Raw genomic sequence first — 22818 nt, 5'->3', positions numbered from 1 at the left:
AGTGAGGCGCCCTCTGACACAGGGCCGCTGCTTTTACGTTAAAAGACGCCGTGTACATCGCAAGGGCGGGAAGGGGGAAGGGAGGGGCGCCGCCGCCGCGTCCCTCCCCAGGGCGTGGGGTGTTCCCGGGCTCCCGCCTCCCGGGCCGCCCGCACCGGCGCGGCTCAGACCTGGCGTCATCGCTCCGGGCCGTGACGGCCCTGCCCTGCGCCCGCCGCCCCGGGCCCTGCCGGCCCTGCCCTGCGCACGTTGGCGGCCTTGGCGCATGGAGGGCGGCGGCGGCGGCGGCGGCGGCGGCTGGGGGCGCGGCCCCGGCCCCGGCCCGGTCCTGGCGCTCCGCGGAGCGCTGATGGCCGCCAGCGGCGGCAGCCGGCTCTTGGCGGGGCGGTACAGGGAGCCCGGGTCAGTGGCTGGAAGGGGAGGGAGGGAGGGGAGAGACTGCGAGGGGCCGGGGCCGGGGGGCACGGGCCTGCCCGGGGCCGCGCAGGGGAGGAGGAGGAGGAGGTGCTGGTGGTGGTGGTGGTGGTGGGATCGTGGAGGTGGCTTTGCCTGCTCCTGTCTTTGGGGCAGGTCCTGCGCAGGCCTGCAGGTGTGCGTTTTCTGCTACTGAAACACCACTTCAAAGCATTTTCAAGGGCTGTTCAGCCTGTAGAAAGAGAAGGCTCCGAGGAGGCCTTGTAGCGGCCTTCAGGTGCCTGAAGGGGCCTACAGGGAAGCTGGGGAGGGACGTTTTACAAGGGCTTGAAGCATCAGGACAACGGGGGAGTGGCTTTAAACTGGAACAGGGTAGATTTAGATTAGACATTAGGGAGACATTCTTTAATGTGAGGGAGGTGAGAAACTGGCACAGTTTGCCCAGAGTAGCTGTGGATGCCCCGTCCCTGGAAGTGTTCAAGGCCAGGTCTGATGGGGCTCTGAGCAACCTGGTCTAGAGGCAGGTGTCCCTGCCCATGCAGGGGGTTGGGACTAGATGATCTTTAAGGTCCCTTCCAACCCAAAACATTCTGTAGTTCTGTTTTTTTAGTCTTTACAGTTTTACATCATGATCCTGCACCACCAGATGCACATCACTGCTATGTGAACAACAGGGTAAATGCTAGTGGTGAATACATCAAGCCTGACAGAAGTAAAATATTACAGTTACTTTGCCAATAGATGACAATGTCTTTTTTTTTTTTAGCATGTACAGTCCAAGGTTTTAAACTTTGGCTGCATCTGTAGCACTTTGGAAGCCCACTTCACAGGGGAGGTGATTCCTCGAGCTAGGAATAACCACAGATAACCACAAAATAATAACATACTACTAAAGAGTTGACCCTCTTCACAATTAAGCAGATGGTTGTTCTGGTTCCAGTGGTTTTATTCTGTTGTTTTTTGTTTCCAGCGATGACAGTCTCTTCGTGTATGATTGCAGCAATGCAGAGAAGAAGACCTTAGGAAATAAAGGGTGAGAAAAACTGCTGTTTTCTTAGACGGTTCATATTCCTCCTTCAGGTCTGTTCTCTAAGTCATGAGACTTAAAAACTTGAGAAGTATTTTCTTAGTTTAAATTCAGCCACTGGACAGGGTTTTACCTGAGGCAAATTTTACTGTTTCATCCTAAATTTTTATCAAGATCTACTAGCACAAACCCTAGCTTTTCTTTTTTTTTTTCCCCCCAAGCAGATGATGATACATTTTTAGGTCTTACGTTTGTTTCCTTTTTCTTGGCTTTTTTCTTTACATCAATGTTTTAAGCACAAATAAAACTTTCAGCATTGTAATTTGTTCTTCATGTTCCTTTTTGGTGGCATGAGAGCAGCTTTCTCTTACAGATTTCAGTAGCTCTCAGGTTGTGAACTGCTGGTCACTTCTCTCTACTAGGCAGGATGGAAAAGCGACAGATAAAGGAAGTGATGACATCCTAGCTTTTGCCTTCTCCCCATCAGGAGATTATTTTGCCTTGACAGATGACAGCAAACGTCTGATTCTGTTCCGCACGAAGCCTTCCTGGGAATGTGTTAGTGTCAGGTAAGGAAGCAGGATGGTGCATGTCACTTTGTTAAGGAGTTATGGCTGATTTAGAGTTATAAAATAGTAGTAGTGGGGATGTTGCCATTTGTTATCACTAAGCATCCTCATTTTTTTTTTCCTTGTTCTTGCTCAAACAAATTTTAAGTTCTTGGGAATTCAGATATTTATCAAGAAGAGGTGCATGGTATGCCCCACACCAAGAATGAGAGGGTAGATTATTATATCATTGGCTAAAGAAAGGATAAACTCTTTTCTTATTCCAAAAGACAGTATTTGCATCTTTAAGAACTGAGAGTTTACCCAGTCCTAGTGAGCACTAAGGTTGGGCCTGTAAGAATGATACCAAACAGTTTATTGAGTGCACTGTCTGTTTCTGTTGATTTGGGGGAAAAGATGTTTTGGGGAGTTTCTGAACTCTCTTAATCTTTATAGATACTGCCAACTGCTTGTCTTCTGTAGTACGGTCCTCTTGAGAAAACAGTCTGTAGCTGTCCACCAGAGGTCCTCCAGTTACAAGTTTTCTGCTGCCGCTTGTGACAATTGTCTGTAAAAAAATAAAAGGACTACGAAGGACTTCTGAGAAAGTACCTCAGCATGTGACATCTCTGCTTCTGGTGGTCTCTGACAAACGTGAGGCCTTGGTTGCAAAACAAAACGAAATGTCTATCAACTTGGCTGTGTTTGTAGGTGTATGGTGAACCTCTCGTGGGTTAACCCGTGTTGTAGTGAGTAGGTAATCACTGACAAAAACAGAAACAGCAAATTGTCTTAATTCTGCATTCTGTCTTCCCTGCTGCCCTGCCCTGTATATCTTGCCTGTAACAGGCCTTTGGATAGTTGTTTGGCCCTTAACTAGGGCCACAGCTGGATTTTTTGGGAATGTCGCTATCTCCTATTAGGAAATTGGGAATGCAGACAAAAGAATCTCCTCATGAAGAAAACAATGCTGTAGTTGAGCTATGTAACTTGTGTTGGTGTTTTATCAGAAGCTGTATAAAAGGTTTCATGTAGTGTTAGCTTTTGTAGACAGCTCATTTTAGATAAGGGGAACTTCTGAATCTTTGTGCTTAAGATCAAAGGCAGTACCATGAATTTGGAGCAAGACTTTTTTTTTTGTTGGCTAGGAAACCCATTTTGAAACTGTGCTGCCTGAGCCTGCAATTTGTTGGTAGGCATTCTTGTCCTATACATTTTCCCTTTTTTATGGTGTTCCTTTAAAGAGGCATTGAAAGTATTAGAATTTCTGTCTTCCTACGTGAAGTACCGTATGTTGATCTTTTGCCTCTCGACAGGCACTGAATTTCAGAGTAGGTGAACAGACATAGCCATTCCCTGTGATTCCCAATGTCCATGGTCCACAGGACGTAGAAGGGTTGGGAAAAGAGGTGTTATGAAAAGGAAAGAATAACGGTAAGAATAACTGTTAAGTTGCAGAAGCATTTTCCAGACTAAGTAATTAAAATTTTTGAAAAACTTGTTTTCTCAAATCCATGGTCCTGACATTTATCTGAAAAGTTGTAAGAAAACCGTTACCTGCTACAGTGGCAACTGGAACTGTAAGATACTGGCTGCTCATGAGGGAAAGCCAGAGTTCAAGTTCAGGACTTTGCCTGGACAAGGTACTGTGAGACGGTGGCTCTCTGACTCTGGATGTGAGGAGGAAGAGTCCTTGAGGCTCACAAGGAAGGGCTCCCTTTTACAGTACAAAATGGCAACTGGAGAAGTAGTTTCAACACAGTTTTTAGATGTGTTGAGGTCTTTTAGATGCTGCAGAGGTCTTTTACTGGGAGAAGTCCTACCTTGTCTTCTCTTTCCTGTGTATTTAACTTGTATTTGTATTATGGAGAGTGCAAGGAATTCTACCAGCTTTCTTTAGAATATTGGCAGGCTGACTAGGCAAAATGCTCAGTTGGGGAAGTCCTTAAGCAGAATGCAAGCATACAGCTTTAATGGTCTCTTTGTATTTTTCCTCCCACCCCCCAAGGTGTTTGCTGTTACATAATTTAGTCATTTAATAGGTCTAAAAAAGTGCTATTTTGGACATATGCGCTCGCTTAACATTATTCTCATTGCTACCATTTAAATAATGTTGCATCTGAGAGGTTTTTGTCTGTTATCTTTGTCTGTTTAATTGAGTCTGAATCCATACTTGCTAAAGCTGCCATCCATAAGTGTTGACTGTGACCTTTTTCTTTCAGGTTTGTGAACAGGAGGTGCACTTCCCTGACTATTACAGCTGCAGAGGATAAGATTCTGATTGCAGACAAGTCTGGTGATGTCTATTCTTACTCAATAACAGAACCCCAAGCAGAGGGAAAACTTCAGCTGGGTCACTTGTCTGTGCTATTGGATGTGGTAAGTATGTGCCTCCATGAAGTTAGTGTACAAACATGCATTCCTGCTTGTGTTTGTGTCTTTCATTGTTGCTTTTGTCCCAAATGTAGGAGTTATTTTTTAAAATAAATTAAGTATGTGGTCTGGATTTTTTCCTACTGAGTTTGTGTTTGCAGAATTCATAAGGAAACAAACTTACCCAAGGGTTATCTGTTCAGGGAGTGTGAGTGTTCAGAAGGTCTCCATGTGACAGTCACAGAAAGCTTGGTGATGGAACATGTCTGGGAATTCACTCAGCCTGTCATGTCAGTTGAGTTCTTCAATGTGTTAAGCTTCTTTCCGTGTAAGACACAGTGGGACTTATGCCTGTACTGTTGAAGCTCAGTGGCTTTAACTGGACATGGTAGTGAGTCAGTGTTGCTTGTCAGAGTGAGGAACTTACTGTTGTAAGGATTCAAAGATTCTTCCTTCCATTGTTGGTGGAAAAGCGTGGCTTAATGTTTGCACCTGCCATTCCGAGTCAGGAGAAAGAGAAAGTCTGCTGTTTGATTGGGTTTTTTTTCCTCCTGGTTAGGAAGAATTATATTAAAACAAGCATTGACCTCCTGGGCATTAAAACTCTTCCTTTACCAACAGGCACTGAGTCCCGATGACCGGTATATCCTTACTGCAGACAGAGATGAGAAGATCAGAGTCAGCTTGACAAAAGCTCCTTATAACATTGTATCCTTCTGTCTAGGACACAAAGAGTAAGTTTGTTGTGTGCAGAAGTCATTGTGTGCAGCTCTTCAGTGTGCCTCAGTTCATGAAATTGTCTTTTCAAATAATATTAAACAACAGCTAGTTCTGTGTAAGGGTCATAGAATGGTTTGGGGTTGGAAGGGAACTTCAGAGATTATCTAGTCCAACACCTCTGCAGTGAGGAGGGATGTCTTCAACTAGATCAGGTTGTTCAGAGCCTCAGACAGACAGACTTTGAATGTTTCCAGTGATGGGGCATCTACCACCTCTCTGGGCAACCTGTTCAGTGTTTCACCATCCTCATCTTAAATAATTTATTTGTTATATCTAGTCTAAATCTCACCTCGTTTAGTTTAAACACATTATCTCTTGTCCTATCACCACAGGCCCTGCTAAGAGTCTGTCCCTATCTTTCTTGTAAGTTCCTTTCAGGTACTCGAAGGCCCCAGTAAGGTCTTCCCAGAGCCTTCCCTTCTCCAGGCTGAACAACCCCAACTCTCTCGACCTTTCCTCATAAAAGAGGTGCTCCATCCCTCTGGTCATTTTTGTGGTCCTCCTCTGGACCCACTCTGACAGGTCCATGTTCTTGTACTGAGGAATCCAAAGCTGGATGCAGTGCTCCAGGTGGGGTCTCACCAGAGCAGAATACAGTGGCTGAACTACCTCACTGGACCTGCACACTGCAAGAGTCTCCAGAACTTGGAAACTGGTAGTTCCTTTCCCCTCCATCCTGAAGTGAAGGTCCTTCTAATTACAGTGATCTAAAAAGTGGAAGGCAGCAGAGCAACCTGCTAGCTCTACTGATGTGATTCCAGGGGATTTGGAACTAGGTGATCTTTAAGGTCCCTTCCAACCCCAGCTGATCTGTGATTCTGTGATTCAGATGTGCTCTGACTTGCTAGGAATCCAATAGTTCTTTTAGTATAGGAATAGGGATTGTCTTCTAGCCATTTTATCAGGACCTCCTTTTGGAGCCTACAGAAGCAACTGTACTTTCCCTTTTCTTCTCAGTAGTCCTTTTCCTATGAAGAAGCCTCAAATGATATATAGACTTCTGAAAGAGTATTTTTCTATATACTTTACTGCTTAAAATGTCTATCAGTTGTGGTCTCTTGACTTTGCCTTCTCCCTCTATGTGATTTTTGTGAGCTTTTGGAGTGGTTTTTGTTGCTGTCAGTTGATAGTGTTTCTGAGTAGGGTAGGGGAATTGTGCAAGTTTCTTTTTTGGTATGTGGTCACTGCTACATTTTGAAGTCCGCAGTGACAAAGTAGCACAGAAGACCTGGCCTTGCCTAGGGTGGAGAAAGCATGTAATTCTGCTTCTCTGCTGAGTTACTTGGGGGTAACAGCACCCTTCCAGGCACATTCTTCTGTAAGGTGATGCAGTGTGGTGCAGTCAAATCACTATCAGAAAGAAGAGTTAAAGAAAGATCATGTGACTGGGGAACTTGGGATATGGGTAGCAACTATCTAAACTTACCCACAAAGGTGTTTTAATAGAGTGTTTAAAACACAGATTAATTCAGAGCATCAGTCTGGTTTTAGTAACATCATTTGGTAGTCCAACCTGTGCAGAATTGGCACAGTATAAAAGCAAGAGACTACTCATATTAAAGATCTAAGTAGTCTTTGATCAGGTCAGTTTCTGTAGCATATTTACAGAGGCATGTCTGATGTTTACACCAACTGTGTACACAGTTGTACTTCCTAATGAATGGAACTTCATGCTCAGAAAGACATGTTTAAATGAGGGCTGTTGTGTCTGCACAAAGAGTTCATTAGTGGCTGCAGAGTGGAAAGGCATGTAGGGTAAATTTATTGAAATATATATAATGATCAATATTTAAATTATGAATAAGCAAAGAAATATAAGCATCAAAAGAAGTGTGACCAGCAGGTTGAGGGAGCTGTCGCCCCCCTCTACTCTGGTCTTGTGAGACCCCACCTGGAGTTCTGTGTCCAGTTCTGGAGCCCCCAACACAAGAAGGACATGGAGCTGTTGGAGTGAGTCCAGAGGGTGGCCACAAGATGATGAGAGGGCTTGGAGCACCTCTCCTATGAAGACATGCTGAGAGAGTTGAGGTTGTTCAGCCTGGAGAAGAGGAGACTCCAGGGACCTTTCAGTACCTGAAGGGGCTACAGGAAAGCTGGGCAAGGACTTTTTACAAGGGATGTCCTGATAGGACAAGGGACAACTGTTTCAAACTGAAGGAAGATAGATTTCTATGAGATATTAGAAAGAGATTTTTTAGTGTAAGGGTGGTGAGACACTGGCACAGGTTGTCCAGGGAAGTTGTGCATGCCCCATTCCTGGAAGTGTTCAAGGGCAGATTGGATGGGGCTTGGAGCAACCTGGTCTTGTGGGAGGTCTCCCTGCCCATGGAGGGGGTTTGGAACTATATGATCTTTTAGGTCCGTTCCAACCTAAACCATTTTCTGATGTATAGAAGGATTACATAAAACATGTCATGTTTATTGCTCCTGGATTTTCTTCTTTCAGTGGGGTGCTTGGTAATTCTTTCTGAGCCTATTTTGTCTGCATGCACCTGCCATTGCTGCTTTGTCGTGGAAGTTTGTATTACAGTGACTAAATATCTTCCTTCTGTTTTTTTCTCTTCTTTTTTTCAATGGCCTTAAAATTATGCTAGTTTTCAAAAGTAAGACTATCCCACTCAGGTAATGTTCTGCTCAGGTCACTGTGTTTTAAGTTGCTGAGCTCTAAGATAATAATGAGCTCCAGAAGTTCAGGTCCTCATTACTCAGCAAAAAGAAGTCATGGTAGACATCGCAGTATTACATACTTCTGAAAAACAAGGTTTCTGGCTGAATATAGATGCTAGTGGTAAATTGCCACACACTTGTTTTAAATTTTTGTAAATACTGCTTTTGAATTATCTCCCAACTGTGATGGGAGAGATGTGGTACTCTGAAAGCTGATTTATCACCATCGTTTTAAAAGCACCTGGTGATTCATGTTTTTAATTGCATTATGAGTTGAGCATGGGGAACATGCAACCTGAATAAATCTGTTTCTGTTGGCATTTTTTTAGTGTATGGTAATATCTTCAGTCAGGAGGAAGTCAGTAAAATTCCTTGAGTGCGTATGGGGAAATATTTTTTTCTATTAAGTAGAAAGCCAGTAGTTTGTGCAGTATATATACTATGTTAAATACTGTAGACATATTTTTTCTTCCTCCTGATTAGCTTGATGTGAGAATCTGTTTATTATAAGGTTCTCTTTAAAATTCATGTTTTCTCCTACTGTGTGTGTTTAAAGACTAGTGTGTCATGCAAGACAGTTCAACTTTTGACTACTTTCTAGGTTTGTGAGCAGAATACTTGTAATACCTGACCATCCTGATCTGCTGTTGTCAGCTTCTGGGGTATGTATTGCCATTTCTTCAAATAAATATTTTTCTTGAAAATTTGGACTTTAAAACCATGATTTGCTTGTGTTTCCCTGAAGCTCCTTGGGATACTTGGATGGATCTGTCATTGTTTCCATCATGCCCTCTCTTCCTCCTTCCCAGCCTCGTCAGCTTGCTGTTCAGTGTTCAGCCATTCTATTGCTTGATCATGTAAGAGCCCATTTACAGTGCCCCTAGCAAGGCCAGCTTCTTAAGATTGTTGGAATGGAGAAATCACCAAGTCATCAGTGTTTCTTCATCATTAACTCGTGGTTTCTAGCACAGACAAACTTTAATCATGGACTATTAAAAAACGTCAAAGCAAATGTGTATTATGTCAGCCTGCCATAAGAAGGAGTGTCTTGGAATGAACGACCTTAGAATCACGTATTTTTTTTTATAACTTTTAAGATGACAGAATTGTTCCCCTTACACCCTCCCACTTGCTTTCCCCTACGAGATCTGTTCTGGATTATGTCCTCATTTGCATGTATTCATAGTATGTACACTGGATGTTGTGTAGAGATTGCAGTGCAGTTCTACACAATGCTTGGATGAGGACTGAAGGAGTGAGTGTTCCCTCCTTTCTCTCCTCACTGGCCCTTTTCTTAAATTGATGACATCCTGGTGTCATGCCAGACCTGTACAGAGTTAGTAGGTGGAGTTGGCCTAAAAGAAATGAAACTATATTCTTTGTTTCCCAGACTACCAGAACTACATAGAAAGCAAATAATGTTTTCAGTGAAGATTGTAGTAATTCTTAGCATTTGGTTTCAGCTGCTCTTGTTCTGGTAAGGTTCTTGTCTCTTACTCCTCTAATTGTTTAAGCAGCTTCAGTGTTATTGCAGTGAGTAGCTGTATATCATTCTTAGCAATGCTCTTTGGTGATTGTTTTTCCACAGAGGTGTTTAGTTTCTCTCCAGGAGGTTGCTGAATCAAATGAGAATTTAGGTGAGAGCAAGAGTAGAGGTGGAGAAGGGCAACGTGAAAGAATCACCATTAGAATGCTGAGCACATGTATTACTGTGCTATTTGAGACAGACTCCAGCCACACAATTCCCACTTCAAAAGGAACATTAAAGTTAACATGATTGAATAATTTAGAATGGAGGGGAAAAATTATGTTAATTAAAATGCTTTCTCTCCAATTTGAGGTCTTAACTAAGTGACTATTTAGCAGCTTCTGTGGGAAGCTCTTAAGGGAAATAGGATTTAGCTAAAGGCCATGAGTGGCCTTTCTTTGCCTGAGATGTTGTTACTAATAGACTTGTGTCTGCTTCCATCTGTCCAGGACTCAACTCTGAGACTCTGGGAATACAGAAGTGGGGAAGAAGTATACTGCTGTAATCTAAGCAGCATCTGTGGGCCTGAGACAACCAAAACTGACCAGGTATATCCATGTGCTTTTGCTACTCTCCTGATCCCTTGTGACTCCCAGATGTGTTTGTTGCATTATGTTAGGAGTGCCTTCCCTCTCTGGGTGATTTTGGAAGTTATGTGAGATTTAAAAACTGTTAGGAAAGCCTTGGATTTGGGGAAAGGAAGGTCCCTGAAATCCATTCTTGTGTCCTGTGTGCATTTCTAAAAAGTGTCAACCAGTGATCAAAATAAGCTGTTTGTAATTATTCTCAAGTTTAAGTTCTGCATGCTGGACAAAGCCTTTGCTTGAAAAAATTTTCAAGAACACAGGTGCCTTAGTGTCTTAGCCAGAAAATAACTTGTAACACTGGAAAGATCTAAAAATCACCCTTAAAAAAAAATACTTAAATTACAACTATAAGACTTGAAATTCTATCTGAGCAAAAAGCAGAGCTCTGTTCTGAATTATGTCCTCATTTGCATGTATTCATAGTATGTACAGTGGACGTTGTGTAGAGGTTGCAGTGCAGTTCTACACAATGCTTGGATGAGGACTGAAGGAGTGAGTGTTCCTTCCTTTCCCTCCTCACTGGCTGAAATTGAATTGAAAAGTTCTGTCTTTTGTCCTATGTGTTTTGTTGTGGTTTTGGTTAGTCAATCTGTTGTGTTCAACCTCTCCCAGCAGTCAGGAACCATTCCTGGGGATTTCTTAGGGATGCTGATCTTGTTAGTGTAATTCCCAGTTCCTGAACTAGGAGTACGACCCATGAAAGGACCAAGCTCCTAGGCACAGACCTGACAACTCAAGGTTTTTTCCTGTGCAGAAGACATCAGCAAGTTGTTCTTTGTGTTGGAGTAATAACGTGCAACTCTGTACATAAACCCAGGAAGGCAGCCACTTGCATCACAACGTTCAAAGTCTAGATACTAGAAATCTTGGTTTTGGCCTCGAGTTCCTGTTAGCAAGAATTCAGGGTAGTATCTGTAGGGACAATTTAATCTGCCTCTGAACTTGAAAGTATACTTTGAGGCACACCTGAGCCAGAGACCTCTTGTGCACTTTCACAAGGTCTGGCTCATTCAACTTGACTCTAGTGCTTGAAATCTTTGAAATAGCTGTCACTGGCTTTTTTTCACAAGCAAAAGCCTGGTGTACCAAAGTAGGTGACAAGCCCATCTAGTTGGTATCCTCTTAAAGTCTGCGTGCAGCAGGATTTGAGTGAAGAAGGGAGAATTAAGTTTGAGGCAAACCTACAGAATTACTTTGCACATATAGCCTTCTGGAAATAAGTGGCTTGGGAAGTTTCAAAGCCAAAGCGTTCTATGTTTGTGTTCAAAAGTAGCTAATGAGAGTGCTTTGTTGAAGCAGCGTGGTTTGATAGTCATCAAATCCATGTCTGCAGTAATGTTGCAAAGCATTTCTTATGTGGAGAAGAATGGTTTTATTTTAAAATACTTCACCTTCTAGCTTTATTGGAACATTAATTAAAGACTAGTAAGCAACTAGCTCTGGAAAATCCTATTGTTAATTTTAAAAATTGCTGCTTGTTGCTTAGGCTGGCTTAGCATTTAGTAAGACAGCTTGCATATAAATGAACAGTGCTTGATCTTGCTGAATCTTAACTCCATTACTTACAAACAAGTTTAGAAAAATTGTATTAAACTATATAGTAAACTGTGAATGTAGCATGGGATAAACTAGCAAATGGTAGAGGGGAAAAATTATTGCTGCAAGCAGGAATTAATTAAAAAAAATTCAAACTCTCTTAAAGTGTTTTTGAAGGCTTTCTAATGTAGTATAGTAATATTTGCCTTGTTTCCTGACACACCTGATAAAGTTCCTTCCATAGGATACTCTTTATACTGATAGAAGTTTGTCTCTATATAAATTTAGAGTGCCCCTTGCCTAAGGAGTCTGTTTAGTTTCTTCAGTGTGAGTAAGCACTGAGAGAAAGGGAAAACCCATAAACTGTGGGTTAATAAATATAACACAGTACTTAAACTATATTTCTGCAACTGCCATGTGTGTTTCCTAATGGTGGTCTTAGCAGCCTCAGGCTGGCCTGTTCCTTGCATCTCTGAAATTCTGTTTACTGCCCTTCTTACAGGAGTTTTAAAATCTGTCCTCTATGACACAAAATTTTCACAAGGTTTGAGGGTTGCAGAAGACTCGGTTAACTTCAGAGTTCATCCATGCTTGAAACAGTCAGATAAATGACAGATTTAAACCTTGATGCAGTGCATTGCCACCTATGACAGCTATCAATATGTTCTTCTTTCAGAACAATTACTGTCTCGATGGTCAGCAGGACCACAGGATAAATGAGACTTGTGTTTTGCTGGCATCATAGTTCTAGAAATACCAGAGACAACATCTGGTGGTAGCATTTAGTTGTATCAATGTATAGATTTGATACACCTAGTGTGAGATTAATAGACTGAATTTAAGGGAACAATCTCTTGAGTCAGCACTTTTTAGGTTGTAGCTAGCAACGCTGTCTGCAAATGACTGACAAACAAAGATCAGATGGGGATGTGTCTGTGTTTCCTTTTGCATTGCATTTCATTTTTACCATTGATAACTGCCATGAATGCACTGAAGCTTGAAACACAACTTGAAGCACAATGATAATGGGATCATCAGTAATGGTAGCTCATGCAAGCACATAAATGTGGGCTTATTTTGCTTGGCAGATGATGAATATATGTCTGTTTTGGGAATGTAGGGAGTGTTTTTGAGTAATATAGCATTGGTTTCAGCTGATGAGTTGCAGATCCTCGGTTCATTTTCCCACTAGAATGGGAGTAATTATCTAATTTCATAGTGCTATGTAAATATTTTTCCTGCTTCAGAGCTTTCACCTCATCTGATCCTCTTCACAGCACAAGCTTGTTTAAAGTCCAGACATGAATTGCCCAACTCTACAGTAGTGCTCCAGGACATTAATTTTTCATAGGGTCACCTCTTCTCACAGATGACATAAAAAAGTTAATTTTAAGGTGTTGGCAGGCTGATTACAGTGTCATATAAATGCTGAATAAGTTCAGAGAGTATCAAGAGAACATATGTTTATGACAGACTGCTCTTGTAGCTGTTTTTTAAGTTAACTGATGTAATAGACTTGTCCTTGAACAAGATGCTACTCTGGGGCTTGCATTCACTTTGCTGATTGTTAACTTACCCACACATGGAAAGGAAAGAGCTCACAAGGAAGACGCATTTGCTTGCCTCTGTCCAATGGTGGATAGCATTTGGTTCAAGTCAAAAAAGCCTCCTTCCTCCCCCACTGAAGGTGGGGGAGAGCTGCTGCATACTTCAAGTTCATAGAACTCTGTCTTTCTGACAAAGCACTCAGTTGCGTAGGTGGGCACATCCTGTTGCTGCACTTGTCCTGTGTTTGTCTTGAGAGAGGGAGAGCTTTGTTATTAGAAATGAATATATCACAGGTTTGGGTTTTTTATATATATATAGGTTTGTTCCCTTACATGTCTAAACAACCCACTGGTGGTTTACAGTAGGTGCTGTCAATTCTACTCTAAAGCTGCATTGTAAATGGCTCCATACTGCAATAATTACATTTAGATGTATTAGCTACAGACAACCTTTCTGATTTGGGCCACTCATCCTACTCAGTATTTGCAACCATGAGTATTCTTTTATGTCTGTCAGGAGTCCTGGGTCCCAATGGTAAATACAGACTAACAACTTAGTGTTTCTGCAGAGCAGCAAGAGATTAGTCCCATCTTTTCCCAAGAGCTCTGAAACATATAATCCTTTTGATAATGTATTTTATAAAGTGCTCCTCTTCTGTCCAAACAGCCAATCAAGCATGTGAGTGAAAAGCATGCCATTGTTCTTGCTTCCCCCTCTGTGAAATTCTATCACACATTGGATTTTATTTTTCTCATGTGCTGGAGGTGCACTATGTAACCCTGGTTTTCAGCTCTATTTATACTTTTAATTAACTTTCTTTCCTTTAGTTGGTTTATCTTATAGTAGTTGCATCATGTACTGTTGACAGAATCTTTAGCTTCTGGTCTTAAACTTGCTAACTTGAAAGTCTGGAAGCTTGTTTTGCTTTCCCACATTGATTTCAAAAGTCTGAAACAAGCACCCTGACAATGCCTATACATCAGCTGGTAGCTCAAAGGGTAAAATCCTATGGTTACTCCCAAAATTCAGCTTAAGCTGGTGAACCAGAAGTTCTGCCCAGTGACCAGTGTTGTGGTAGAGAAAGAAGTGAAGCCTGGAAAGGGGGTGAAAGGAAAGAGGACTTGAGGATGCATCTGAATTCTGCCAGCAGAGTGTCAGGAAAACATGTTTTCCCTGCCCCAAAGGGAATAACTCTCTACTTCTCTAGTAGGGAGGTTTTATTAATCAGAAGTGCTGGTGTTACTGCTACTTACAAAATAAACTTGAGAAGCAGCATTTTGCCTTTGCAGTTTCATCTTTCACATTATATAACAGATAGTTTTGAAAAATCACCCTAGGGCATCTTCTTCCAGTTTCTCTGCTCCTCCAAATCTCATTCTTCCCACTCAAGGAGCCTCAAATAGGTTGTTACATATTTCAAGTAGTATGGTTTGTGCAGCAAAGGTATTTCTCTGATTCTCTCCCAGATGAAACTAGGTATCTTCTAAACTGGGACTGTGGTGTGGGGTTTTTTCTTCTTATTGTTGTTGAGTGTGGAGTTTTGGTGGTTGTTTGGTGTTTGGTCTTTTTTTAATGAGGAAAATGGCGTCAGGCAGTCTTACCTTTTTCTTCAGAACACTTTCTGTTAAGTGACTCCCATCGGCACAGGTTGAAAACAGAGACAAAGCAGCAACAATATTAGCTACACATCACTATCTTCTTTTTTTTAAGAAATGTAACAGCAGCTAATGGCTTGTGTTTGTAATTTCTAAGCTGCGAGTGTGATGTCCTTACTGAGCAGGCTTAATGTTGATATTTTTGCCATTAGCATTACAGGAGAGAATGTTTGAAGGTAATGTACTTTTCCTTCATCTGTTAGTTTGTCTATTAAGAGCAGTTCACTAAAACCTTTACATTTAATCTCTGTTTGGATGGCTGTGAAGGGAGAAGGTGGAAAATTTCATAAAACAACAAACACTGATACAAAAATATACTTAACTGCAGTTTAAAGGTAATTACAGAGCTTAATTTGCTGTAAATCAAGACATCTGCTACATCTTAAAGGTTAGGAGATGAAATGGAATGTAAATTTTCTGCCCATAAATTATCTTAACTCACCAGGTTGTTTCTTTTTCTTTTCCTAACAGAAATACCCTGTCTCAAGAATAACTTACTGCTGTCAAGGTGGTTACATTGCCATTCTGTGTGACTGGTAAGAATAACTGGAATAATGGCTAAAATAATCACAGCTCCTGCAAAGACAAGAACAGCTTTCCCTGTTGGCTGTTTTAACTTTCCCCTAGCCTGCAGTAGTTGATACTGTGGATCTCCAAGTGTCCCAGGCATGCCTGTGGCTTAACAGGGAGCCTTGAAGTCCTTATTGTACCTGGTCTGAGTGCAGAGGTGACTGTGAGGGTTATCTAGCTTAGTTAAGTTTTGCAGACTTTGTGATGCCTTTCCCTTATGGGAGGAAACACAAGACTAAGATGCCTGAGAGCCCTGCTTGGTGCTCAGGATGTCTTCCTAAATTGCTGTGTGCCTGACCCATGTGGTTTGGGTCCCATTTGGTTCAGGGGCCTGTGGTGATGAAGCAGCCAAACTTCTGTTACCGTATCCTGCTCCTGTAAATGGGTTTGGACATTCTGTTTAAAACCACAGCATTGGTTCAGTTTAAAGCTATTGAGAGGCTATGATGGCTTCAGTGTTCAAAAGTTGTGGTTGCATAGAAGTGCGACTGGGAGCTGATGGGCCTAAGCACTGAGGAACCAGCCTAGTGTTTCTAAACTGCGTTGTCATGTGGACCTGGTAGGCCACACAGGAGGGAGCCAAAGTGTCCTGCCTGGCACACTAGGGACCTGTCTGAGGGAAGTTAGAAAGCTCTGCAGACACAGGGTGCGGCTGATAGAGGAGTGAGTGCTGATGGGAGAGGTGAGATGAGTGCAGGGCAGAAGTCATGTTCTTAAACCATGTCAAGGTTTCCTGTCCTCGTTCCCTCTTTCCCTCCCTGGCATGTAATTCCTTTCCTGTTTTATTTTAACTGGTGCTCAGCTGCATATTCATTCAAATGAAGCCCTGTAGGCCAGTGTGCTATGATGCAACACTCCTTATATAAATCCTTAGTAATCCTTAGGAAATTCCCGTTACTGCCTTTTCTTTTAAAGATGAGGCAATGTTGACTGCTTTTTCTTTCATGTAACGCTTGAAAAGCCATTTGACATGTTAGGTATTTACAGTTTCTGCCTCAAATCATGTAAGCAAACTGCACTTGAAGTGCTAGGGAATTTTTTGTAATTCCTAATGACTTTGCTTTGGCTCTGTTTGGAATTAAGTGTGGGTGTTTGTAGTTTGTTGTACAAGTGATGGCTGTAGGTGGATTTGGTAATAATGGTAATTAAGTTTTTCCTCTTAAAAGTATTCCCACAGTCTACGTCTTTCAGCTTGATGCCAGTGCCCGGCAGCTATTTTACAGGCAGCAAATCTCTTTGAAACATAAAGCATGGGACATTGCATTTGAGGAAACAGGAGATTTATGGATTTTGCAGGAAGACAGTGAAGCTCCTCTTCAATTGTACAGACCATGTGATGGACAGTGGAAGGTAGGAACTTCTGTTATGCTAACACACTGAATGTTTTGTGTTGTCATGAGGCCGTAACAAAAATGGAGCAAAATGGCACACTTCTCCATGTCTTTAGACAGAGTAGAAGTCATAGATAGTCATCTCATTCTGCTTCTCACCTGGGTATAATGTAAAGCTGCTGAGAGCTTATTATGAATACCAGTCTCTTCTCTGGTAAAGCTAACATCTGGCATAGCAGGATCAAGCAGAGTGGTTGTCAGCTGTTGCACTCAGTACTTTAAACAATTCCTGACCTTTCTGTGTGCTACGCTTGATTATTAAAAAAACAAACAAACCACAAACCAACAAAATCCCTTTGTGGTTTGCTCAGGAATGCTTTCCACACAGCCTTCCTGTGCCTGCTTCCGAGGGATCCTTTGGGGGACAAGGCATTCTGGGAGCATTAAAGGTTTTGTGTTTTTTTTTTCATTGAGAACAGGGAGTCAAATTTGAGGAATGTGCTATCAAGTTCTCTCTAATAGCCTATTAAACAACTGGAAACTCACTTGTTATCTTTTTAAGTCCCTAACTCCTTACAGTACAGTTACGAAGCAGTTTTAAATGAAACTTTTAAGTATGTTCTTTGACTCTTACGTGTTCCTCATGATACTCCTTTTCCTGTCAGATTAGTAAGGGGAATCCATTTTCTTCCAGCAGAACATGTGAGCTTGTGTTAGGTTTCTATAGCAGTTCTGGGAAAAGGGAGCCTAAAAGAGCTCATGGGGGCTTACACTTGCTCTCCTTTCACTGTGGTCATCCTAGAGCTGTTGTGTTTTTCAGTGTGCTGTGAAATATGAGATTGTTTATTATTCCCAAAATATCATGTAATGTTCCTTCTTTTCCCAGCCTATAACTGATGACAAGGGATTACTGAAGATGTCAAAATATCTTCAGGACAACTGGACAGTGTTTGAAGGTGAGAAATGTGGCCTGAAGGCCCAGGAAACACAATTTTTACAGCTAAAGCATAAGATTTAGCTGCAAGATCAGAATTCAGGTCAGTTCAGCTGGCTGTTGAAATTGCTTAATCTTCCAGTTTTCTCAGTTCCATCACTCCATCTGGTATGGAAGTTAGTACAGCTGATGAAGTATGTTCAGATTGCTGTTACTAGAAAATGATATAGGTATTTAGATCTGAACTGAAGCATAATAACTGTTTTACATAGATGCCTTATGATAGGAAAGTGTCTAAACACCCTATGACAGAGCTGCTGCAGTCTCATCTTACTGCTCTGATGTTAAATACTGTTGTTTGTCATCGTGTCTCTTACCTGGGTGTCACACTTTTATCAGAAGTACAGGGCAGATACTAAGAATGGAATAGCCATGGGAGGAGCAGCTTCACTGTAATGATGGGCCATTCATGTTCACTTTGGCAAGGCAGATGATGTGGAGCTTACTGTGGCTGGAGGGTGTGATCCTGGCTGGTGTCACAGATTAAATAGATTGGTATCAGGCTTGGTTCATTTTGTTCTTGATTTTTGCCCCACTACCAGTCTCTGGCACAAAAGTAATATAGTGTTTTTTAGTTCAGAAGCACCTTATATTTCCAAGCCTTTTTGTATTTAAAAGCCACCCAACCTTTTTTAGAAGCTGAAATTATGCCAGTGGTGGCTTCTGGGTTGGGAAGGGTTGCAGCATATGCTAGTGGATGTCTCATTATGTATTAAGAGTTGATTAATGGAAATTTCTGTCCTGTACTTTGCTGGGAGACTGGGAACCTTTCTTAAAAAAGTTGTTACAGTTGCCAGTGTTTTTTGGTCTATTCTTGGTGGCTATATATAAAGATGGAAGAATTGTAGGAATGTACAGTTTTAATTTAAAGTCTCCTTAATATTTAGTGTTGGGTGGTTTAGGGTGTACCTGTCATTAAGTTCGTCATTATGTTCTAATTAAATTGGTACAGTCTCTGAAATTTAAGAGGAATTCAGGTACTCCTGTGGAAGGAAGAGTGTTTGCAGGTAGATGTTGCAGACTTGATAGTTACAGCCAGGCCGATAATTAGAAGTATCAGGTCTGGGTAAAAATGAGCAACAAAGAAGTAAAAAGCAGGTAGGAGAAGAGGTTCTGAGCATAATGAGCCAGTGTAGCAAATTACTGTGATACATGGTAGTGAGCTGCAGTTGGGAAAGGATGACTGCTCAGATGACAGAGCCTATTATTGTTAATTAGTAAGGGCAGCCTCACTTGATGAGCACTTAATCCAGTGCATAATTAGTACTTGAAAAGGTAGTTACTTATTTCAAAAAAGGTGATAATTATGTTGTTTTAATGCCTGCATACTGTCCTTTTATAAACTTCTTTCACCTGATTGCTGATTCTGTAGGATGTGAGAGACATAGGTCAATCCTGAAGTTCACATTAATTTGACATTCAGTTATAATTAATTCCAGAAAAAAAATAGAGCAAGATTTAGTGCAGACTGATAAAATAGAGAGTAGCATGGATATTCTAACCATTTTTAGAAATATGGACCTAGCCAGCTGCTCTTGTTCTATTTTCTCTATAGAAGCAATCTAATTGGGTGGTGGTTTTTTTCTGGATAGTAGTTAGTTCCTTGTTAAACTTACCTAAAGATACAGTCTTAGAGATGGTGTGATGAATATTATGTTGAATTCACAGAAAATGTAACAAAACTATCAGGTTGAATATTTAGTAAATTTGTACACGCAGTAGGACATTATTGTTTGAGGTCTACTTCTTGGGCTTCTTTTAAGTTAGTACTTTAGGAGACAAGTCAGCTAAGCACAGTTAGGTAGCATACACCCTTTGCAGTGCTTGGGTCTTGGGGAACAACTGCAATGGGATGTCTAACAAGAAGTTGTGACTGTAGTTGTTTTAAAAACAGAAGCCTTGAAGTCTGCAAGTGTCCAGCATAAAGAGAGCTGTGTGCCCCCTTCACTTCCAACATCAGGTGCTTGCCTCTGCAAATTTTGTAGCCTAAAAATGGAGGCTGTGCTTGGCTGTGTGAATGCTGGACAGGTGCTTTGCAACACAAATCAGGCTTGCACAGTGTAAATTCTGATTTTTAATAAAGTAGATAGGACCACAGTAAAATAATTGAAATGCCACTGTTTAGAATTACAGTAGAGGAGGTAATTGGTGAGACTACTAAGGGAATTAACACTTGTGTTCTTTCTTTGCTCAATTGCAGGTTTTGTTGGCACAGAGAGCTACTACAACAGTCTCTACAAGGCTTCATTTGATAACATGGCTGCCTACCTACAGAGGAAAGAGGAAAGATTACAGCAACAGAAAAAGAAAAAGCAGGATCTGCAGCAGAGTTCAAATGGACAAACAAAAAAGATGAAGACTGAAGAATCATCCCTATGACCCTGTTAGCTTGTAACTTTTGCCTTGCTGAAAGGAACAATTTGTGGTCTGTTTTTAAATATAAAATGGATTATGGAAGAAGACAGGTTTGAACTTTTATTCAGATTCAGGTTTTCAGGTAGCCTGATTTGACAATGCCCTGCTTGCAGCAGATAATGCATTTACAATATGCCTAAGCTTCTAGCAGCATAGTGTTAGTGCTTCAGTCCTAGGAATCTCTAATGCATGATATATGAATATTGGAGGTGGTATTTTCCTTGAAACAGGATTTTCTTTTTGCCTGCTGTGTTCAGGCTTTCTTCTTCAGGTGGAAGTGCACTGATAAAAGTTATGTGATTTTTTTTTTTTTTCCCCTGGTTTGGTTTGTGTTGGTTGTTTTTGTTTTGTTTTGAACTTTTTGAAAGGTCTGTTAGTTAATGCAACCAACTTAATGTACCTGGCTATGAAAAAGGGAATGTAGCAAAATTCTTCCTCTGTATGAAAGGTTTTAGCTGAGACTTCGCCATCTCTGTTTTTACCCTTTACCTTCAGTTTATATAGTAGGGATTCTGCCAAGCTTCTAACCTGTTGCTTCTTACTTGTGGCATAAATAAGAAGTGCAAAAATAGATATATATTTTTTTACACTGTAAAGTAAAAGTAAAATGTGTCAGTCAACTTAATGTTATTGGAAGATCCTTCTATTGCAATACAATCCTAGTGTGTCAGTGAGGATGGCTGATGAAGCTTATGAGCAAATCTTGGGGTGCATTCTGCTGTTTTCAACAAGAACTCTTACAAGTTGCAATTAGCCAAGAAATACATATCTTTGAAGAGTTATCAGTAAGAGCTTTATGGGATCACTTGTTGCTTCATCGTGGGAAAAGACATACACATTCATCTATCAGATGGCATTATGTTGATATGGAAGATAATGTACTTCATAAAACCAGGCATAGAAATCGGTACAATCCATTAAAGGTATTCAGAATTAGCCTATGAGCCATTAGTAGTTCTCTAGATCTCTTTATATAGTGGTCCTCTCTGGAGTACCTGGACACGTAAAAAATTTTGCACTCAAATTTTAATTACACTAGTGTGTAATTGTACATTGTTGAGATGTAGCTTGTTTTATGGATATGAGATATTTAGCAGTGAAGCAGAACTTGCTGCTTATGTCTCAGCAAAATTGCAGTCTTGTCCTTGTTGTGCATCCCAGAGGACATGAGTCTTTCTCATGCTGTTAGATGTCACATGTATTTTCATATTCCTTCTGTTTGGAAGTGCCTCCTTAAGGATAGGGCATTGTGTGCAGTAGTACAGAGCCAGTCCTTCATCTCCAGAGTCATATTTCTCTTGGGGATTCCTTTTAAATAAAGAACCTTCTACCTTGGCAAAGGTCAAGTGTCAAGAGTGGTATTGTCTCAATTCTGGCAGGAGCTGCCTTGGCATGAATAAAATGTGAATTAGTTTCTAGTACATATACAGTTACTTGACAAAAGAATACAGTGTCACATCCCCAAAGATTATGGTCTAGTGCAGCAATTCACCCTCCTCCATCCAATATACACATACCAGGGGTCTGAAGCATCTTCTTTGGGTATCATTAAATCAGTTGAGTTGTCCTGGATTGTTCTGGGTCTTAGACAAAGGAGAAGGTGGTAGGCGGGTATGTTAGGGCTTGGTGAGGACTTTGCATGATCTGGAGCAAACACCTTTGAGCTGATGTGTTTTTCTGTCTTTAAAGAGAGTGCCTGAACCACCAGGCTGGCCTTCTGGAGTGGCTAACTGGCTCTCATGACAAAGAGCTGGCCTAGTTTGGAGATGCTTCCCAGGAGGAGGTTACTGTCTGAGTACCTGGGTGCCTCAAGGCTCTTGTCCTACGTGGAGCCTTTGCTGTTTCCTAGAAGTTGGCTTGAATATTTTCTTGATTTGTACTGTAGAATGGTGAGGATCATGTTCTCATTCACGCGTTGCCCTCCTTGCTCTGCAAAGGCAGTATTTGTCCTTAGCTGGGCTGTATTAGAATTAATGATTTCTGCAGTGCATCATTGTATATGCGTGCGTGTGATGTCATAAACGGAGCAAACGCTGTCTTATATTTAGGTTGGGAATGTGGTGAAAGGCTTAAACTTCAAGCTGAAATACAGATGTGAGGCCCATCTGCTTGGTTTGCTGACAGTTTGTAGCCTCTGCTTCTCCCATGGAAGATGTTCAATGTCAGTAATGGACCTCAACAACAGGTAGGCCAATTTCCTAGGAGTTTGCCTACATCCCATGCTGACAAGAAGCTGGGATTATGAAACCCTGTAATTTCAGTCTTCTGAAGGACAGTTACATCTGTGAGGTTAAAACCTTTAATTGATCTGTAACAGTAAATACATTGGTATGACACCAGGGATGTATATTTTTCTTGGTCTTTAAGAAAGGATGAGAAATTGCCATCAGAAATGCTTCATATTACGGGTAGGAATGGTGACTCGGAGACTGAGATACCTGCTGTATTATGGTGGCTATTAAAACTTATTCATTCTTGTAGTCATCTAATTTAAAAGGGGGCTCTTGGGAAGTCAGTTGGGGAAGCAATTAAGAAAACTTCAGCCCCAGGGTGTAGCTTTGTGATTGTTCAGGTGAGGAGATGGGTTGTGCACAGATTGAATAGTGTGATCTTACCAGTACTCAGCCTGCTTGAGAACTAAATAGGATGGAAGAAGAACCAACTATTTTTTTGTTGTTGTTGCTGTGGGTAAAGAAGTGATTCTCTACCCAGCATGAAGCCTGCTGATACAAGGCAAACTGCAACATTTTTGTATCTGCAGCAGGAGCCTGTATTGGATCACTTCTGCATGTCACAAGGTAATACTGTTTTTGAAATGGTGGTGTGAGCTAAAGGCTGTGGGGTG

General features: G+C 41.4%; 1 protein-coding gene across 2 annotated transcripts; it reads left to right on the top strand.

Moving 5' to 3' along the window:
• WDR4 (WD repeat domain 4) lies at nucleotides 1-21313 on the top strand. 2 transcript variants are annotated; one of them, XM_051619044.1, is made up of 11 exons: nucleotides 1-402; nucleotides 1385-1447; nucleotides 1864-2010; nucleotides 4212-4368; nucleotides 4984-5096; nucleotides 8411-8471; nucleotides 9787-9885; nucleotides 15135-15199; nucleotides 16400-16583; nucleotides 17451-17520; nucleotides 19759-21313. In XM_051619044.1, the coding sequence occupies exons 1-11, from the start codon at nucleotides 266-268 to the stop codon at nucleotides 19935-19937; spliced, it is 1275 nt and encodes a 424-aa protein (XP_051475004.1). In that variant the 5' UTR covers nucleotides 1-265; the 3' UTR covers nucleotides 19938-21313. The 2 variants fall into 2 exon arrangements, with proteins under 2 accessions (XP_051475004.1, XP_051475013.1); XM_051619053.1 differs by lacking the exon at nucleotides 1864-2010.
• Nucleotides 21314-22818: the final 1505 nt, after the last annotated feature.

This window comes from Apus apus, chromosome 1, assembly GCF_020740795.1.
Source record: "Apus apus isolate bApuApu2 chromosome 1, bApuApu2.pri.cur, whole genome shotgun sequence".
In the NCBI taxonomy this organism is placed as follows: domain Eukaryota; kingdom Metazoa; phylum Chordata; class Aves; order Apodiformes; family Apodidae; genus Apus; species Apus apus.
The sequence above is the reverse complement of the archived record's forward strand: the minus strand, read 5'-3'. Positions and strand labels throughout refer to the sequence as shown.

Excerpts from the sequence above, each read along its gene's own strand:
- WDR4 (XM_051619044.1), top strand. The coding sequence starts at position 266 with ATGGAGGGCGGCGGCGGCGGCGGCGGCGGCGGCTGGGGGCGCGGCCCC. Across the intron at positions 4,369-4,983 it reads TGTCTGTGCTATTGGATGTG|GCACTGAGTCCCGATGACCG; the intron begins GTAAGTATGTGC and ends CTTTACCAACAG. Across the intron at positions 16,584-17,450 it reads CATGTGATGGACAGTGGAAG|CCTATAACTGATGACAAGGG; the intron begins GTAGGAACTTCT and ends TTCTTTTCCCAG.